At 43.6% G+C, this 19426-nt stretch overlaps 1 protein-coding gene across 8 annotated transcripts in view; it reads right to left on the reverse strand.

The window, feature by feature from the left end:
• Positions 1 to 19426, reverse strand: part of marchf8 (membrane-associated ring finger (C3HC4) 8) — a 75257-nt gene that overhangs the window by 26123 nt on the left and 29708 nt on the right. Inside the window, exon 1 of one of the 8 annotated variants that reach the window (XM_084561565.1) lies at positions 4608 to 5053. The exons of 6 other annotated variants lie outside the window; for them this stretch is intronic. In XM_084561565.1, coding sequence (XP_084417691.1) covers positions 4608 to 4637 — 30 coding nt within the window. In that variant the 5' untranslated portion in view covers positions 4638 to 5053. Of the gene's footprint in view, positions 1 to 4607; positions 5054 to 19426 lie in introns of those variants that run through there. One more of the 8 variants, XM_084561566.1, reaches the window with a different exon arrangement.

The raw sequence follows: 19426 nt of genomic DNA on the forward strand, positions 1-19426 counted from the left end.
GTCACAGATGAAAGCTGCTTCTCAGATATGCAGCCCTTCATGCTGAGCATTTAAAGACAAATTTAGAGAACAGAATATAAATCTCAATACTTTCACTAGTTTGAGCCGAGGGGAGCCGAGGTCCCCCGAGGACCTTGGATTGCCACTGACTTGCCATACTCCAATATGTTTTTTTGACTCATTTCCGAAACCATTTTGACTCTTGACTTCCCAGAGCATCATTCAAACATCCCGCAGAGAACTTGCCTGGACTTGTTGCCTGTGTTCTCCAAAAAGAGAGAGTGATAGTGGCACAGATGTAGTGACAGCACTAGAGTTTGTTTTCCCGTCTGTGCTCAAGCAACACCGCCGCTCCTTAGTTACAATAAGTCATTTAGCTGCAGCGCATTACAGAGTTAATTCAGTGGGAAAATCATCCATGAAATATCATCATTACCAGCAACACGAAGTACAATCAGGCTGCCTGAAATAGTCTGATCACTTGTAAATGCACCAAGTCACAGCAGGGACATAAGTAGCACTTTCAGCTTCCTCTGCCGCAGATCCAACTCTCGACTGCAGCTACACACTTTACTGTAATACCAACCTGTTTTTATATGAGCAACATTAACACTTTTAGAACAGAACAACAAGATACTTGTATGCTTGAAAAAGGGGCCAAAAAATACACTTTATCATCTCCAAACTGTTGACGCCGTGGAGTGACCAAAAGGTTGCAGGGTAAAAAAAGAGAGAGAGAGAGAGAGCAAGAGGCAGAGGGGCCCAAATGAATGATAGTCATCAGACAGTGGTAATGAGGTGAACGTCAGAGGAATTAAATCAGTGAAATTAATGGATGCCGGTTTCTGCGCGCGCGTCTGACATCTCTCGCTCTCCCTCCCTTGTTCTTCCTCTGTAAATTCATTACATCTCTCAGCGACCTCTGCAAGCTGCTGAACCCTTCTATTCAACAGAAGCTGACGTATGGTTTTGCTAATCACCAGAGTTCAGTGACCCGCAGCTTACCTAGACCCCACCACCACCACCACCACCTTTGACCTGAACAACCATCGGGGCAGCTAGCCGTGTTTACCGTGTCCTTATACGTACCGTCGTTGGTGAAACATTCACCACCTGCGGGATGTAAACACTGTGTACTACACTGAGAGATTTCTGGAAGTATGAAGAGTTGCATGAATATAAAGATGCAACATGCATACATAAATAAATCATAAACATAAGCTGGGTACAATGCACGGCAGAGTATATCCCAAGAGGAATACAACTGAAACCTTAAAAAAATATTGTTTCTTCCATCAAATCAGTCAAACAATGAAGTGAATCCTAAAAAACAGTATGATCCAGTGATCCCGAAGCACATACATAGTGATTTCTGTATGTTGCCAACTTGCACATGTTAAAGGTTCCCCACACACGGACTATATTCATACTCTTAAACTGAAAATAAAGACACAAAGGAGAAGTACGTGAATCCGCATGCTTGAGGTTCACAGAAAACAGAAACAGAAACGTCACGTGTGGTAGGCTGTGCATGTTTATGTCTTAACAGCTTCACTGAAATTAATTACATAATCATACCATGATCTGCTTGGGGCCTATGATCAATCTGCCAAGTGCAGATGTAAACATAAGGACGCCCTGTTTTTTTCTTTCCAGACAAAACACAATTGAAATTCCTCTGCAGAGCTTCAACCATGACCAAAAATATATCTCTCAAATCACATAAATCTAATGCCAGCACCATCCAGTAGACTATTATAAACACGCTCTCTGCCTGGAAATACAGCTGACGCGCACCAACATGGGCACTGAGATACAGAGATTTCACCTCGTCCCTCCTCTGAGGACAATATCAAGCGTCCACAACAAACGGTGCCATCACGAGAGAGGAAGTCTGTCCTTATGTTGTGGTTTCCTGTCCCCGTCGATGTCCAGCATCCGCTTATTGAGGATATGCAGTCTGACTCTGAGTGGGCAGCTGGGCAGGAGAGCAGAACCAGATGAGAAATCTCAGCTATGTGCAGTAACAACAATCACTGGGAGTCTTGGCTGACCACAGACGTCTTGAGCAGACATGTGTGTCTGGGGGGAAAAGGTGATTACATGCAGAGAGGTTATGCACTTTAGAAAGAAATGGTGAGAATTTGTCTCTGTGGCAAATCCGTCTAATTTCTTATGTGAGGCGATTATATTTTGTTTACACAGAAGGACTTAGCCTCCACAAAACTGCAGCCCCCAAAGAGTCGGCCTGTAGCAGCTGTTAGTGTGTGTGTATTATGAAACCACATGTGACGGAGGTAAAGCAAAACCACAGGAGAGACGGGAAACTCAAATCTACATCCTCTGTGGGTGAAGAAGTATGTCTGTTCGCTCATCAGCTGCATGTGAACTTGAGGTTTCTCCACCACCTCCTCCGCCTCCGCCTCCTCCTCCTCCTGCCCCGTTACATCTCCTCTTTATCTTAAGCATAATTACATCAGCATGTCTAAACAGGATGGCAGAGGAGAGACACTGACTGTTATATTCAGTTAAGGACTGTGTGAATGGTGACCTATGCTAGTGAGGTTGTATTATAGATGCAATGGCAGCAATGAAAACTACAGAAAGAAGAAGATCAGAGTGGCAGAAGTCATGCCTGGGGGACGTATGATAAAGGCAAAGTGAAATATGACAGCAGGCAGCTCCATAAAGAGAGGAAGCGATCCAAAGATATGGTGAAATATATTCGTGACTTTGCATTGAAGCCCCACTTCCTCATTATCTGAACACTGAGTTGCGCTCTACCACATGACACAAGTCATTATTCATGACTTGTGAAAAAAAGCCAAGCTACAGATAATTAGTTCAGCGCAGTGCCTCCTAACTAGCAGCATTATTACTTCTTGATAAAATCATTCTCTCACAGGCCCCTAGAAACAAAGAGATGCTTACAGGAAACCAAGGGGTCGCCTCAGGAAAGACAGGACAGAAAGGAGTTGGATATTGACCAAGACTCATAGTAAAAGTCAGCAGACTTTATCTATGAGTCTGACAACAGCATGAGGCTCAAACCCACCAAACAACTTCTTCATTGCCAGCAGCACTTAGCAGCTGCTTCGAGAAGCTCCAGCTCTGACGCCTGCTGGGAATATGAACACCCTATCTAAAGTGTAGCAACATCTGAAACAAGTTTTCCTCCCCCCTTTCAGAAGTTTTCAGTATCTAGTGCGTTGAATACTAATGGCCCAAGCTCTCAGTTCTGTCAAATTTTAAAAACCACTCTTTAAAATATGATTTTCAGAGGGGAAGCAAGAAGCAGAAGTGGGAGACAGAGCTGCAAGCAGGTTCTCATACGGGCTGGTTAACGTACACCTGCCTTTTATATACGGCTAACTCCTGTCCCCCTCTTCATTGCTATCCTCACCGGTCCGGCCTTATCTCTTTCTTGTCCCCTCTTCCTCAATTCTTCGTCCATCTCTAAAACAGATTTTAAGCTCTGACGTGACATGTGACTGCACTAATCTCTCCCTCTCCCTACCCCCCAGCTGCAGATTTGACACAAAGCTCTTTGATTTGGTGCATCAGTAGATGATGTGATATGCTAAGCTGGGGACTGAGAGGGAGAATATATATTTATATATCAAAACTACCCTGTCACAGAGGCCTTGCATGATGGCCTGGAGTCCCTGTGTGCACCTAACAGCAAACACTTTCCAGAGGGGGTGGCTATTTTTTCCAGTTCAAAACAAAAGTGCAGACCAAATATGGCATGGACCAAGGTTTATCGAGTTCATGTTCGCTTGTATCACTTGGCAATCTGGGGTTAGGGTTAGGGTTAGGACACATAAATGGATAACAATGATCATGGGAAGTCAAATACAGCATTTCTGTCCACCCCCCCAGTCATTCTGAACAAAGGGTAGCAGCGGCACAGGAGAAAGTGGGTCAACCTTTCACACTGAAGAGGTGGCAGATGCTTCTCTGAACCACACAAACAAACATTCATGCATGCATGCATGCATGCATAGCGACATCCACCGAATGTAAAACTACATACATAGTCCCGAAAGAGACTGAGCTGAATACAGAGGAAAAACACACGCAGACACAAAAGAAACGAGCAAAAAAGAAAATATACTCACACAAACACACAAACAAATCAATAACCCCCGGCATTACTCTGACACTGCTGATCCTGCTCGACAGTAGCCCCAGTTCATTTTGCTCTCCATTTACACTCTCCTTTCTCTAGCAGACACACAAACCACAGATTCCTGGCTACTCTTTCATCTCTTGGCTACTGCCGCAGAAGCACTCTGCCATCACCACGGAGACAGAAGGCCTCTCCATAACAACCGCTGAATGGAAACTACAATGAGCCCCCACTTTCCTTTTATTATCGTCGTCTTTTCTTTGCACACGCCTAATAATGTATGATCAGCTGCTGCGCGCATGTAGACGAACAATATGTTGAACAGCGTACAGAGCTTACCTTCCTGAGAGGAAGCTGCAGCAGCGAAGACAATCACAACAACAATGACAACATCGACATCAGCACCGTGAAGAAAATAAAAAAAACAACACAAACAACCCCCGACAGCAACACGATCAAGAACAAGAGTCTGTACCTGAATCTTCATTTTCCAGCAGGAATTCATGTCTGGATCCTGAAGCCACCTCTCTCTCTGTCTCTCACACACACACACACACACACACACACTCACGCAGACAATGGTTGCTCAGGGGGGTTACATGCCCCCTCTGTGAATCCTTGAGGTGAGCCGAGGCGTGGAGAGAAGCCGAGTGAGAGAGACAGCGAGCCAAGCCTCTGCAAATACGGAAGTGGAGCCACGACAACAATGTCAGCTGTCGCCGGGGCGACTACAGCTACGGCAGCACAGAGACAAAGACAGACAGAGGAAAAGATAGGGAGAGAGACAGCAGAGGGAGAGAGAACAAGTGGCTGCCCTACATTTTCTTTACACACACTCACAGACACACACAGAGACAGAGCTGCTGCTGCTGCTGCTACTTGTCCAGACTTGCTCTCTCTCTCAGCTGCAGAAACACACACACACACACACACACACACACACACAGAGTCAATCCGCTACTGTAATCCCATTGGCCGAGCCACCACTTCCTCCAGCTGATCTTGATGAGCCATGGGGGAGGGGCACGCTGTTGTTGAATCATTCAAGAGAGGGATGGTGTCCTTTAAATAGACTCCCTCTGCTCTGCAGCTTAACCTTTAAGTACCTCCCTCTGACCCTACTTAAGCCTGTCCTGCACTGTCACACATGTCCACGCGCAGCCTCGCCCGTCCGAGTCCCAAAAACAGTTTTAAGACAAAGACTCAGACGCCACCAAACCTGTTATAATCCACTATCACTGTCCACCAATCAGAGAGGGCGTTACTGCTGTGTGCGCCAATCCCCAGCAGGCAGCAAGGGATGCGAGGTGGAGCAGAGATGAGGGTAATTTATTACACGCATCCTCACAGCTGTATTCAAGGACAAAGCTATAGCACAACACAATCCCTCAAACACTATAAAACACTACGGGCCGTTATAGGCCCAAGCTCACTAATAAACACACAAATTAAACCTTTTAATACAGCCATAAGTCACTGGGAACTAATATGCTAGTTTGGTAACTAAAACAATAATAAAAATAAATAAATAAAGAGGAAGACGCTACCTGCATGAATAAGACAAATCTAGCAAAGAAAGAATTGGGACTGCTTATTGCAGCCATGTAGATAGACCAAAGCAGGTTAAACTCATTGGTGCATGCAAATATCAACAGCCAGTCACATACAGTGCACACTGTGTAAAAATTACATAAGGCTCTGACTGTGTTTTCCTGCAATGCTCCGATTGGAAGGCATCAAATGGACTGAGAGGGGTGATGTAAATCTTTAATAATCTGATTATAGGGAAACCAAATAATAGCACAATAAATATATTTTTTTGTGTGTACGTTTGCTCAAACATCGGGCAATACGACAAGCGTCCAGGAGGGTCAGAAACAAGTTTAAACCAGTGGAAGAAATGATGAACAAAGCAGAAATCGATGTGGGTCCGTCTGGGTCACTGTGTTCTATTTAATAAATTCAGCGTTGTCAAAGTTAAAGGGGGGAAAAAAAAGATCTTCCGTTATTTTTCCAGCAGATCTGATGCTCCACAGCTGACGGGGCCACTCTAGGCCGAGTATAAGCATATACCCCATCAGATAAACTCAGTGTCCATTTAAACAGGTGAGTTGGTATCTCCAATCTGACTGTTTTCAATCTGATTAAAGGAATATTGTCACTGTAAACACAGCCAGCGAGGCTTACTGTTCTCTACACCCTGAGGACAAATCAGGTGCTTTCGAGTGGATAATGAGCCAAGCAGCACTTTGGCGTCATTGAGTAACGCTGCTTAAATAGCTTTGGCCTCCAAATACAGTCTAACTACAGCTCTGATGGCCCGGCGAGTGGACTTTGTGCAGCTGACACGACAAAGGTGCTTACTTTAAAGCTATCAGTATATAAAATGCAAGGAAACACATTGGAAAAGACTTAATATATTTCTAAGCATCCCTGCGGTGTATAAACTGAAATACTGATCAGTGTTGTTAATCAAGAATATAAGCATTTGAATAAAAACTCCCAAATGGTGCTTTTAAGTATATTATGTTTATTTTCACTTTGTAATTTTGAAAATAAGAGTCTTACTTGAAATGGAACATATTAATACTACTAGTTTTATCTAAATATTTCTTCAGTTGTACTTAATGATTTTACAATTTTCTCTCTCCTCTGTACTTTCATACTAAAAAAAAATAAATAATCCCAATATGCAAAACAAGAGCTAAACTAACCCCAGCAGTTTGTAGTTTGTAAATGAACACTGTGAAATTGGATTCAGGCAAATGATGAGGCAACATGGAGCAAGAAGCTGCTCATTTCACTGAGTGAGGTGGTTTGTACAACAAACCCCTGAATCCACACAGTGTGACACAGTTTCTACGCGCTGTTGATGATGCATCACATTTACAGCACTTCAGCAGCACCGATCTTTGCAGGTTTCTAGACAAACAGATGTGACTCAGCCATCGAGCCTCTTGGGGAGAAACTTGGGCAAAGACGGAAGGACTGTTTAGCTGAGCTGAGAATAGGCTAAAGCCAGCAGCTGCAAGAAGAAGCAAGTGCAGGTGTCAGGTCGCTCAGCCAGACAACCTCTTCTTCACATTAACAAAACATAATAAGCAGATGTGTTACATGTGTAACGATACACCGATAAGACATAACATTATGACCACCTGGCTAAAACTGTGTAAGTCTCCCTCCATAACATTTGGAGTGGGCCTCCTGAGGGTGTCCTGTGGTGTCTGGCAGCAGGATGTTGTTAGTGGGGGCCTTTAGGTCCTATGGGTTGAGGGGAGGGTCCTCTGTGGATCATCCCACAGATTCTTGATCAGTTTGGGATCTAGTGAATTTGGAGGCCAGGTCAACACCTTGTGGTGTTGTTTATAAACTGTTTTTCTGTGTGTGCCTGTGTCAGGCTGCATCCTGCTGGGGATGGAGTGTCATTGCTATGGGGTGGGGGTGCCTGGTCTGGTCTAGGTGGGTGGTACATGTCTAAATAACATCCACATGAATGCCAGGTGCATAAGTTTCCCAGCAGAGCATTGAATTGTCACAAGATGGTCAATGTTATTTACTTCTCCTGTCAGTGGTTTTAATGTTGTGGCTGACTGTGTATGGGAAAACTAGTTATATTAAGCATCAGTACTCTCAGAAATGATCAATTAAGACATACATTATACTGTGAAATATAAATAATCAGTGTTTTTGGCCGAGGGAAGTACTTTCCTGTTTGCTTCTTGTATCTGAACATACTCCTGAAGATATGCTCATAAATTCAGCCAATTAGCATCCTGCATCCTGAAGCTAAGTGGGTGATAATTTTATCGAACTGAGGAGAAACACTGAGCAGATATATAGTACACTTCAGTGTGCCCTCAGATTCAATTAAATCTGCCCTCCAAAATTTACTTGAGTAAGAAGTTTGGTGGAGAAACTAAAAGTAGAGGAGCCTCGCCGAGATTGACTAAATGTTATAACCAGACGGGAAGACCTTTTCTTCAAACAGCAGGAGCAGATACTACACAGACTGAGATATGAAACATTTCTCTGGGGGAATTAAGAGCTTTAAATCACACAGAGGAAGATACCGCAAGAGGTTGGCCACCTAAGAACCTTTCTCCAGCTTCCACTGTTTGTAGTTTAAAACGAGAAAAAAGGGGCAATTCAAGTCAGAGGCCTGAGAGGAGAGATGATAAATATGGGCCGAGTTGAATCGAGGAGCAATGATGGAAATTTGAGACAAAGTGTGAAGGGACAGAATGCCAGGGACGGAGAGCAGAGAGAGAACTCTTGACAGCCTGATTTCTACAGAGGGAGGAACATCTCAGATAGCCTGCTGGGCGTGAAATTGAGCTGTAATAGCCTTTTCAGTTCATATTCAAATACAGTCATGCATACTGATAAGTACAACTCTACAGCTTGTATGGCTGCTGCCTCAGTCAAATTTACCTCCAATTAACAGAAAGAGACAAGGGGAGAAGAGGGGAATGAAGAAGGCGAGAGAAGGTCTGCGACAAAAAATAAAACCCAAAAGTTCTTAGCTTGTTTAGTATTCTGTAAAATGTTGAATGACTGACCGGGGGTCCTTTGCCACTTATCTGCTGTAACCATATGCAATCCTGTGATGTAGAGCTTTGCTTTTCATTTACATTTCTCTGTATAATGCAACACAGGATTGTTTCTGAGGCTTGTGTATTCAGCGGACTAATCTTCAGAACGAAAATATGCGAACATGAAGCGCGTGGCCGCAGCACAGAGCCATCAGTTCACCAGCCCAAAATAACAAGCGGCAGATTGTAGCAGCTTTATTGATCTGCAGCGTTCCCCGCTACCCACTGTCCTCTTGCCCTTATCTCGTCATCTTTTCCAATTTTGACACCCAATGAAGCACATCTGTCTCAACCTGCGAAAGCCGATGGAGATTTGCTGAAAGCTGCTGCTGCTGCTGCTGCTGCTGAGTGAGCACACGTGAGCGTCAGCAGGGTGGCCCGGCGGAGGGGGAAACAAACTTTAAAGTGACCTCTTTCTGGGAGCCACACTTTCAAAGTCTATTTCGGTCCAGGCTGTGAGGCCGGTGGCAGGACTGTGGAGCGTGCCAGCATGCACCCGATCACTGTGTTAATCATACAAAATTCAGCATGTGACATTCACAATGGAGGCAAAGTGACGCACATGCAAACGAAACATGTAGGACGGAGGCCCGGTGGAAAATTTTTAAAACAAATTACATATTGAAGAAAAACAAAAGGAGTTCAATTAAGCCGACAGCGCACTGTACAGTTCAAATTATTGTCTGGATCTGGCCACAACAACAAAAATACAGCTGTACAGTCTGAGGCTCTAATTCCGAGGTGTCTAGAATGTGCAATGTAATAGTTAGAAAGCTTCACAACCTATTAAAGAGACAAATTAAACAAAGTGTTCAGTTTCAACCTTTGTAGGTCAAGTTCAAAGCAGGAAAATACCCGAGTTTGACCTTTTCACAGATTCAGTCACAAGGCGGTTTGCCAAAAGATGGATAATGGCTGATTAGTATGTAGTCCGTACATACAACATCTATTACTAGTGTGTCGTCTGTCTTGGAAGAGTTGAACTTGTACAGTAATCGTCATTCAAAAGGTTTTTCTCTAAAATGCAATCAACCAAAGATAGACTGGAAGCAATGCATCAAAAATCAACAAAAGCAAACAAACGATATTAACCTATATCTCAACAATATATGTATTCTGATTTATGAACTGTTAAAAGCAACTGCCCTGGCTACAAAAATGCCACATGAATCTGTGTAGTTACTACATTACTTGCAAACAAATAAAGCTTTATTGTATTAAATCAGTTTACCTTGAGACAAATTAAAAGGATATTTCGGTTTCTTTGAGATGGGGTTGAACTGTAGTGTATCAGCTTCCACACAGGACATGAGCTGGTCTACCGCTACCTCAGCTGGTTAGTTTATCTGTTTTACTGGGTGACTTTGATGTTTAAACCGATTCATTTGGATCCGAACGAACGTGTTGACTGACCAAAGTCACACAGAGGTAGATCAGCAACTCCTATATTTTGCATATTCTTTAAAATTATTGTTTTTGTCAATGGAGTCTGGTGTCTCCGAAGAGACTGATATAACTCTGAGTTAAGGTTAAGTGGTGGTGACAATATTCTAAATATAATTTGGACAAAGTCATATGGACTTTTTTATTATTATTACTGGGCGGGCCTTAGTTTAGGTGGCTAAAATACGTTACGTGCTGCTGACCCCTTGTGCTGATACTCCTGTGAGTTTCTCCAAATGCCAGCCACCATTTACTGTAGACATATACTCTGTCTCTCACAAACGCAAATACTACTAAACTATTCCCTTAGATTTCTATTTTAGCGTAGACTTGCAGAGCTTGGCGGTGACAGGTGGATCTTAGAACCCATTCTCAAATTTCACCCAGGACACACGATACCCTCCTCATTGCAACTTTCACTACAGACACATTTCATTCGGCTGGAGTTTAAACCAAACTGTCCCCTTTATGTTAATACGAACGCACTGTTCCTCTGCGAGCAGTGAAATCAGCCGTAATTCCAAGTCTTTTCACAGTCTCCCAGTATTTTCTCAGTGGCAGACTTCAGTACAGGGCACAAAAATATCATTATTTAGTCACTCGCAAAGAGCAGACCACACTGTACCTAGAAAAAATTAAATATAAATACCATACATGCAGAAGCTGTACTACAATACAAGTAAAGACTGCACGTGACTGAACTCTATTATATCTGTTAATGAATCATACTTGAGGAAAAAATAGGTATCCAAAAATGAACAAAACATTTAATGTATGTTTTCTTATTTCTCTTGGAACAGTGAAAGATAAATGTCTGCATTTTTACTGAGCACATATCCCAAGTAATTGACAGTATTACTTTGTCCTTTACAATTTACCCCACATTAACACACACACACGCGCAGACAGACACACTCATACACGTGTGCTAACAAGCAAGGTGCCGCCCTAACCATCTGGAACATTTTGGTGTCCTCTGTCTCTCCAAAGGACATTTTGACAAATTGACAGTCGGAGCTGGGGATCAAACGGCCATCGCTGTGGTTCACGGTGGTGCCATACAGAAAACAATGTTGTTAAACATGAATTGAGATGGAAGAGTTGTAATGTGCACAGTGTGTCTGTCTGAAGCTGGAACTCTGGGCTTGTTTTTAATGGTCAGTCAGGTGCAACCTCGAGCTTCACATGAATGAAAGCCTGATACAGATTATATGATCTCGTCTAAAACTGCGTTCTTTAAAGTATTGTTCCAGACTGGTTTAGTTTTCCAAATCTCAGAGAAGCTGCTTTCTGTGACTCTTTATCAGAGGGAGGAATTTCACCACATGAATATCTGGCAAACAAACCCTCATTCTTGAAATAACTTCTTGGCTTTATCACCAAATATTGCTTGAAAACACTATTGTTTGAAAGCACTTTTGTCCAGTTTCATTTTTCACCTCAACCTATAAGATCTCCGTCGTGACCTTGTCTGAACTCAACACTCCCAAAGACAGACTTTCCTCTTGTGAAATCACTGACGGTTTGTGTCATTTTCCTGTTGCATTACCCAATTTCTACTTCAGCTCCGGGGCATTTGGTTTGACGTTATCTCGAAAAACATGTTGATAAACCTGGAAACGAACCTCCCCCACAGTGTACAGGCTCAACGGCACTAAAGCAGCTCTAAATCCTGACAAGGCCTCCGCCGTGCTCCACTTCATGTTGGTATGCTGTGCCTTATTTGTGCCAAAACAAATTGGCCATAGTTCCATCAATGCACAAAACATTTCCGTTGCATGAGGTGCACAGTAGAGTTCAGTTGCTGGAGAGCAGCGTTATTCCATTCTACATCATGATTCAGGAACAGAGATATTAGGCTGATCTTTTTACCTCTTTGCCTCATTGATCATTCTGTGTTGTGCCTCTGAAGTCATTCTAACTGGGCAGTCACTACAGAGGAGAGTAGCCACAGTCATAAATCATATCCATTTACAGTTCTACTTTCTAGCTCTGAACTGATGAATACCAAACCTCTTTGGGAATAGTTTGTAACCTTTTCCAGGTTCATGCAAGCAACAATTTCTGATCTTTTGATCTCTTTTTTGCAAAGCATTGTTCTCCATTCATTCATTTTCTGAATCCGCTTGTCCTCTGGAGGGTCACAGGAGGGCTGGACACTATCCCAACTGTCATTGGACAACAGGTGGGGTACACCCTGGACAGGTCGCCAGTCTATCGCAGGGCTAATACAGAGAGACAGACAACCATTCACACTCACACCTATGGACAACTTAGAATCGCCCATTCAACATTTAAGTATTTACTTTTCACACAACTCTGATCTAGTTTCACTGACTGGACTCCTTCTATACTCCTGACTTTAATTAGCTTTTATTAATGACATATACATTTAAATGGTGTATTTATTATGAACACCAATAGAGTAATTTGTGTATTTGTACATAACTGCAACTTAGATTAAATCACATCACAACCACAGTCACATTGAAACTATCTGCTAGCCAGCGGCCACACAGGCATCTCTTTAACATCTGACAGTATCTGTGTTTATCAGCGTTTGGAGAAAGGACTTAAACATCAGCAATCAGCGTCCACATCAGCACCTGGAGCTGGTGATTTCACGGTAACCGAGATAAGTCTGTGCATCCATAAGGAGCACAAGACAGCAGCAGCCCATCAGAAGCTGGCAGCAGACATAGAGGCTGCACAGCACTTCCAGCAGGGTGGATCGATGGATGCTAAATGCTTCTCAAGTTGCACCAGAGTTCTGGTAAGCATGACGAAAATCCCTCTTAATTAAACCTCCACAGTTTGCATGTGCGCGTGTGTGCGCTTGATGAGACGAGTCTTCACAAGCTATCGGGATGCAGACGGCAGCGCGGAACTGCAAAGGCAGGGCTCATCCTGCTTTTTAACTCGCGACCTGGGTGACCGGATGTCTCCAGCGTCAGGCAATTAGTGCGATCAGCGGTCAGTTGCACAGAAACAACTGCAACACCGGCGCAGGTACTCAAATTTAAAACTGACTGACCGCCGCTGACTGAGGAGAAGTAATTACTGTAGGTGTATGGAAGCTTTGAAAAAAAAAAAAATCAAGAGACTGACTTTCACCCTGTCTCCTACAAATATAGCAGCCAGATGATGAAAATTAAGTAGGTAAAAGGTAGCTTGAAGCGTTTTATTAGGTTCGCTTTTGCTTTTAAATTTCCTTTTTTCAACCTCTGCAGGAAACTAGAATTGAGGATTTTTCAAAAGCCTGTGGAAAAAAAATAAATAAATAAAAACCAATTGATGGACTCCATCCAACCTATTTAAATCTATCATCTGTGCTATGTGTAGGAATTACCTCAGTATATTTCATTAATTCATCCCATCTTCTCTACTCACTTCACTCCCTTTTGGACCTTGTCCATTAGTTATGACATCATCAGTCATCACCTGCTGTTAAACAGATGGCGGCCCATTTGTGACCCCAGACAGGTGGAGAAATCTGCATTGCAAATGAAAATTATTTTAAATGCACACACTCTCGGAATGCAACACCTTCCTCCTCAATCGCAGCTGTACTTTGACTTTTCCTGCCTTCAGATATCTGATCAAGAACCCAAGGTTGTAAGCAGCTTCGTTGTAGGACGACAAACCCTCAGTAGGGGGCTCCTGGCATAGAAAACCCTCCCGTGGTTACAAAGATGCCTCTTGTGATTCTAAACCCTGCACTCTTGTCTTTGTCCATGACCAGCAGGTTAAAATAAACCTCTGGAGGTCTTTTGGCCTTTAGTTTACATTTAATCACACCACGGAGGAGCACTGTTGATATGATAAAATGGCACAAAGCTGTGCTGCTTCAACTCTGATCTACTTGAACTGAAAGCTGTATTTCCGCACATAAAAGCAAAAGACACAAAGAGGAGGTATAAATAATTCCTTCAAGTCCGACCATCACAGAACAGCATCTTCAGAAAGGTGTTATTTTGCCAATGAAGAAAAGAATACAGTAAACAGAAACTCCTCAGATGCTCACTTCTTTCCAACTCAGCTTGTTTGTAGCATTATATGCTTTGATGTTCTGTATACCGGCGGGATGCAACTCTATTCACTTCTCTACACTACAGCTACCTGAGGCAAGTAACCTTGGATTTACACACCCCCTTTCACTCCCACCTCTGTACACCGATGATGGATGAACGATGGAGCAACGAATCGGTCCTCCACCCACCTACTACAATCATCATTTGAAGGTCCAGCCTCATTTGGCTTTCAGAGCAACGGCAGTGATTTGCATTTAAAGGCTGTTCGTCTGACATCCCTAATGCCTGAAATCCACTGGAAGGTGCATTTGTGTTGTGAATTCTTAAAAATTCAAAGAAGGCAAAAAATCAGGGAGCCAAAATATTTTGGATGCGAGTGCAGCGATTGCTTATACCCAAGTGACCGAAAAATGACAAGTTAGATTCAAGATCAGAGTGAGGAGGAAAATGGAGACACACTTTGGACCAAATCTTCCGCAAGTCTGCACTAGAGACATTAAACCCCACCTTAACGGTTTGGAGGCAAGATTCAATCCCAGTTTATCTAAAATGACAATAGAGGGAACTTCCAGTTTCAAATTGACTGATCTTGCAAGAACACAAGAACAAAGACCAACTCTCTGCTCAGATACACTGTTTGCTCTACTGCCCCCTGCTGACTCGGTCCTGCACTACCCTCAACTTCAAAACGAGAAAAAAAAAAACCTTCATAGCTTAATTATTTTAAAGTTCCTGGGTATCAATGAGCAGGAACTCTGAGTTTCTTATTTGAATTCAAAATCTCACAGAGCCACTAACTTTAAATCCAAGTACATTTATTCATTATCCCTTAATACTGAACGCTACGCTGCCACAATACTGAAACATACGTAAAAACGTCTTTTGATTAGTGAAACTGATTAAAATATACACCCATTGGCCATAACATTAAAACCACTGACAGTAGAAGTAAATAATATTGACCATCTTGTCTAGAAATGATACTCCTTGATGGCAGCAGCCATCCCCAGCAGGATGAAGCAGCACAAGGTGTTGACCTGGCCTCCAAACTCACTAGATCCCAAACTGATCAAATATCTGTGGGATGCACTGGAACAAGCCTGATCCACAGAGCAGTATGTAAATTGAAAAGCAAAGCTGTACAATAGAATGACTAATGCAGTTTAATTCAGCTTTTTCAGCATAACTACAGCGTATGTGCTTTACGATGACTAATGGCCACTTCTCCACGACACACACAAGATGTAATGGTCCACTCTTCGGCTGACCGCCACTTCAAGGTAACAAGACTTTCACTTCCCTCAAAACTCATCGTTCTCCTCTGTCGAAATCACAAACATCCCACAGCCCGCCCCCACAGTCATCTCAGCTGTCTCAGCTGAAGCCTTTCATGTCGTTCCACCTTGTTCTGGCATTTGACACATCCGCCGCTGATTGACAAGCGACAAGGCGCTCCCTTCACATTCCAACTAGCCTGCAGCTCATCAACATGTGTGCCCCGTTTCAGCTCCATACGGGTGAAGCTTCTACGGCTCAGGACTGTTCAGTGTCGTGTGACACAGCTGCCAGGAGCTCTAGACGAGGATGCAGCAAGCTGTTGTGACTTGCTTCACATCATTTTTATGACACTGTGAGACAGCCCAGTGATGACAAAATGGATGAGGGGTACGTCATGACGTTAAAACAAAGCAGAGCCATATTTTAAACTACAATGCGGTGTTTACATGCACTTGACTGACTCAAACTCCCCCTCTTCACCCTTCAGGGTTGTTTCAACTGTGTCATACTCCAAAAGTGTTGAACTCCATGACTGCCGTTGCTGACATTAAGTAGAGGGGTGTGTAAAGCTGAGGCTTACAAGCAGCAGCGCTGAATGAGACCGCTCCCTGGGACAGAGACCGTCCCTGTGAATGAAAACTGCACACCAAATCAAACCGTAACTTTTAGGCCGAAATGATCCACTGCACCTCAGGTTACAAGGAGAGAGACAGAGAGAAAGATGGAGCGAGGTGTGCAGAGGAGCAGACTGCATTTCACAGCCACTCTTTTGAAGTGATAAGCATGAAGTTAAAATCCCATCGCTCCGAGCCGGCCCACACTCCAGCCTTCACTTTTTCTGCATTTCCATCTCCCTCTGCTTCCATCGGTAACATGTTTTGCATTTCCCCATCCTCCTCTGCATTTTCTTTCTCTCTAAAATGTTCATCTCCATCCACCCACTCAAACCTCTTTCCAATCACTGCTCCAGTCCACCCTGTCAATATTTGTCTGGTCATCTCTTGGTGAGCGTGTCGGCAGCTTTAAGCAAATATCTTTGGTAAAGAGCAGCATTTCCTCATGAAATGGGACTGAATTCAGCTCTCGGAGAGGGAGCAGATGGTGATACTTTCCTGATGACATCTTTTGGCCTTTTTGTTCCACCCCTCCGTCTTTTATCACGCTTGCAGCCGTACAACATGTTCAACAAACTTTTCTTGAAGTTTAGATGTCGTAAGCTGTTTGCACCTTTAAACACAAGAATGACTTACAGGGCCAAAACCTAAACGGATCCAGGGACTACTCACAAAAATCTATTGTTCCCATTGTGCAGCAAGTCCTTAAGCAAGGATTATTTAAAATGTAGATAAGAGGTTGTTTTGCATATTTCAGGGATTGAAGAGAATCTATTTAGGATTTACGAGAGGCTGCTGGGAGAAAAGACAATCAGCTAATAAGAGGGATATCAAAAGTCCTCGGGAAAAGAGCAGCGTTGGCGCTTTAATGGAAACTAGATCTTTTAAATTCTCCTCCTTCATGCAAACCGAATCTTTTCTGCATTCAGAGTTCCAGCTGTTTAGTAATCCAGCTTCCCAGGAAATCGCCAGCAGGCTTGAGGTTTTGTATTCAGTGAGCATGCATTGAGTGGTCAAAGGGAGCAAAACAAAGGATCCACCAACACTAAGACGCCATTGTCCTCACTTAGTCGTGTGTCATCAAATCTTTGTATATCGTTGTGTGGCAGTTTCAGCTGCATAACGCCCATAAATGCAACACGCTCAACAGGTATGCAAAATCCAGAAACATCCCTTTTCTTGTCCGTTTGCACACTTCCTGGAGTCAGTAAGCACAGCAGAGTCTGAGCTAAGTGACCAAGGTGGATTAACGCCACTTCTGTCAAATCACACAAAAATAATTTTGAAAAGTCAAAACATAAACCAAAACAAAACACTAAGCGCAGACAAGTCTTTTAAGTGTGCAATCGAGTGGCAGCTGTTTTCCCGTCTTATCGGTCGTCACAGTTGACTGTAAATTTTCTTAGAAGGTTTTTATATAGTTCAACATGCAGCCGCTTTAACCAAATCACAAAGTGATAGAGATCTAAGAGTGAACGCATGAGTGTGTCCTTTATGATCCCCGCCGTCTTCCTATTAAGCTGTTACACTGAAACCAACAACTGTGGTTTGCTGGCAAGCAACACAGAAACAAATGCTGTATAGTAGGTAAGTGCCTACAAATGATTTCCAAAAATAAATAAGTCCTAATAAATGCAATGTTTACTTCTCTGTGTGTGTTTGTGCCAATAAATCAGTTATAGAAAAATGAAGTGTGTCAATCTTAATGAGAATAATTTCAGTGTAGAGATGTGTCTGTTCCTTGGAAACTTAAGAAAGGAGTCCTTGTGCTGCACAGTAAAATGATAAAACCAACTCAGGTTTACGCAGCAGCTCCACAAAGTCCTTGGGAGGTGGTTTCCATGGTGATGACATATTCTCCCTGTCTGCTCGTCCCCCCTGTGTTTGTCTCGTCTCGGCGGCTTGAGATTTTAATGTTTCACATGCAGCGCAATCCCAATCTATTGGCAAGCCTGAGGGAGGCCACGGCCGCGAGAGAGCTGGGACGAAAACCGCGCTCGTGCATGCAAGCATTCAAAAGGCACAACTTGATAGCTGTCACGGCCGGCAGCGTGACCTGAGGCGAGGGATATTGGAGCCGCCACTAGCCTCCTTAGGCCTGTGTTGAAGGTGTCGCAGGATCAAATAAACACATCAATCAAAACGTCTGAGGACTGACAGCGAGTATCCACAGCTCCTGCTCTTACAAATAGGCTTCACCTCAATTTCAGAGAGAAGATATTTTTCTGGCTCTTGCAAAAGGCTTGAGATCCGCAGCATGGGACGCTGGTTTAGAGGGCGGGTGGTATCGGTCCTCAGGGGGCCCACTACCTGAATACTCATTGAAGCAGCAAAGCAGGAAACCACAGTGCTCTTGGCACATACAGCTTCTGACAGCTCTGACAGAAGCCAAGGCATGTCTGTAGTGAACAACTGTGTGTCCACATCTCGCCTCTGCCGTCAATATCACTCTTATTCAGTCTTTGCACCGTTTCTACGGCAACAACAGGCTCCTCTCCTGCTCTCGCTCCCCGGTGCTGTTTACAACAGACCTTAATCTTTCACCTTATCTTTTTATTCTCTCACCTGGCCCCCCTCACGATGCTTGTTCGGTGCGCTCTACCTACACTCTGCTTCTCCTCTCCGTAGATGGAGGCGAATGTCAATGCCGGGCGGTGGTCCTCTGCACTTCGTAGTGCTCACTGAAAGCCTCTTCAGGAGACCTGGTACTAGTGCACTCATGCAGCTGCACCCTCCACAGGCTAAGGAGGGAGAGGATGAACGCTGGGCAGACAAATTTCATGGGTGCAAGTCTGGCTCATGATCCGTGTTACAAGTCATCACGTCATTCGTTGCCTGTTATCTTTATCGGGTACTCTCTTTCCCTGAACTGGTCCAGAGGGGCATGAGTGGAAAAATAATGTATTCAGTCCACAGAGTCAAAGACTAACATTCATCTCAAACTATCCTAATTGCAAGAAAGGACTGCAAGGTTTTGAAGTCTGGCCTGCAGGCTGTAGACGGTTTGAGGCAACACACATCTGATATTCTCCTCTCTCTATGAGAGCTGTTTGTGAATGCTGCCTGTTTTTTCCCCCCAGCATAACAAGAACACATTCACCTTTTCAGCTAAATATAAAAAGGAAGAAAACAACAGATCCGTCCATTAGTTTAATGCTTCTGCTGTATAATTTACCTCTTACATTTGATTCAGAGGCAAAGCTGAGGGATTTCTCATGACGCGCCTGTCATTTTAATCACAGATGCATTCACAAGTTCTCCTAAGAACCACGGGGTTACAAAACGTAGTCAGATGAACGACGATCAACACAGCAAGTGTACTTTGAGGAGAAAACC

The sequence above is a fragment of the Chelon labrosus genome (assembly GCF_963514085.1).
Source record: "Chelon labrosus genome assembly, chromosome: 15".
NCBI classification, from domain to species: Eukaryota; Metazoa; Chordata; class Actinopteri; order Mugiliformes; family Mugilidae; genus Chelon; species Chelon labrosus.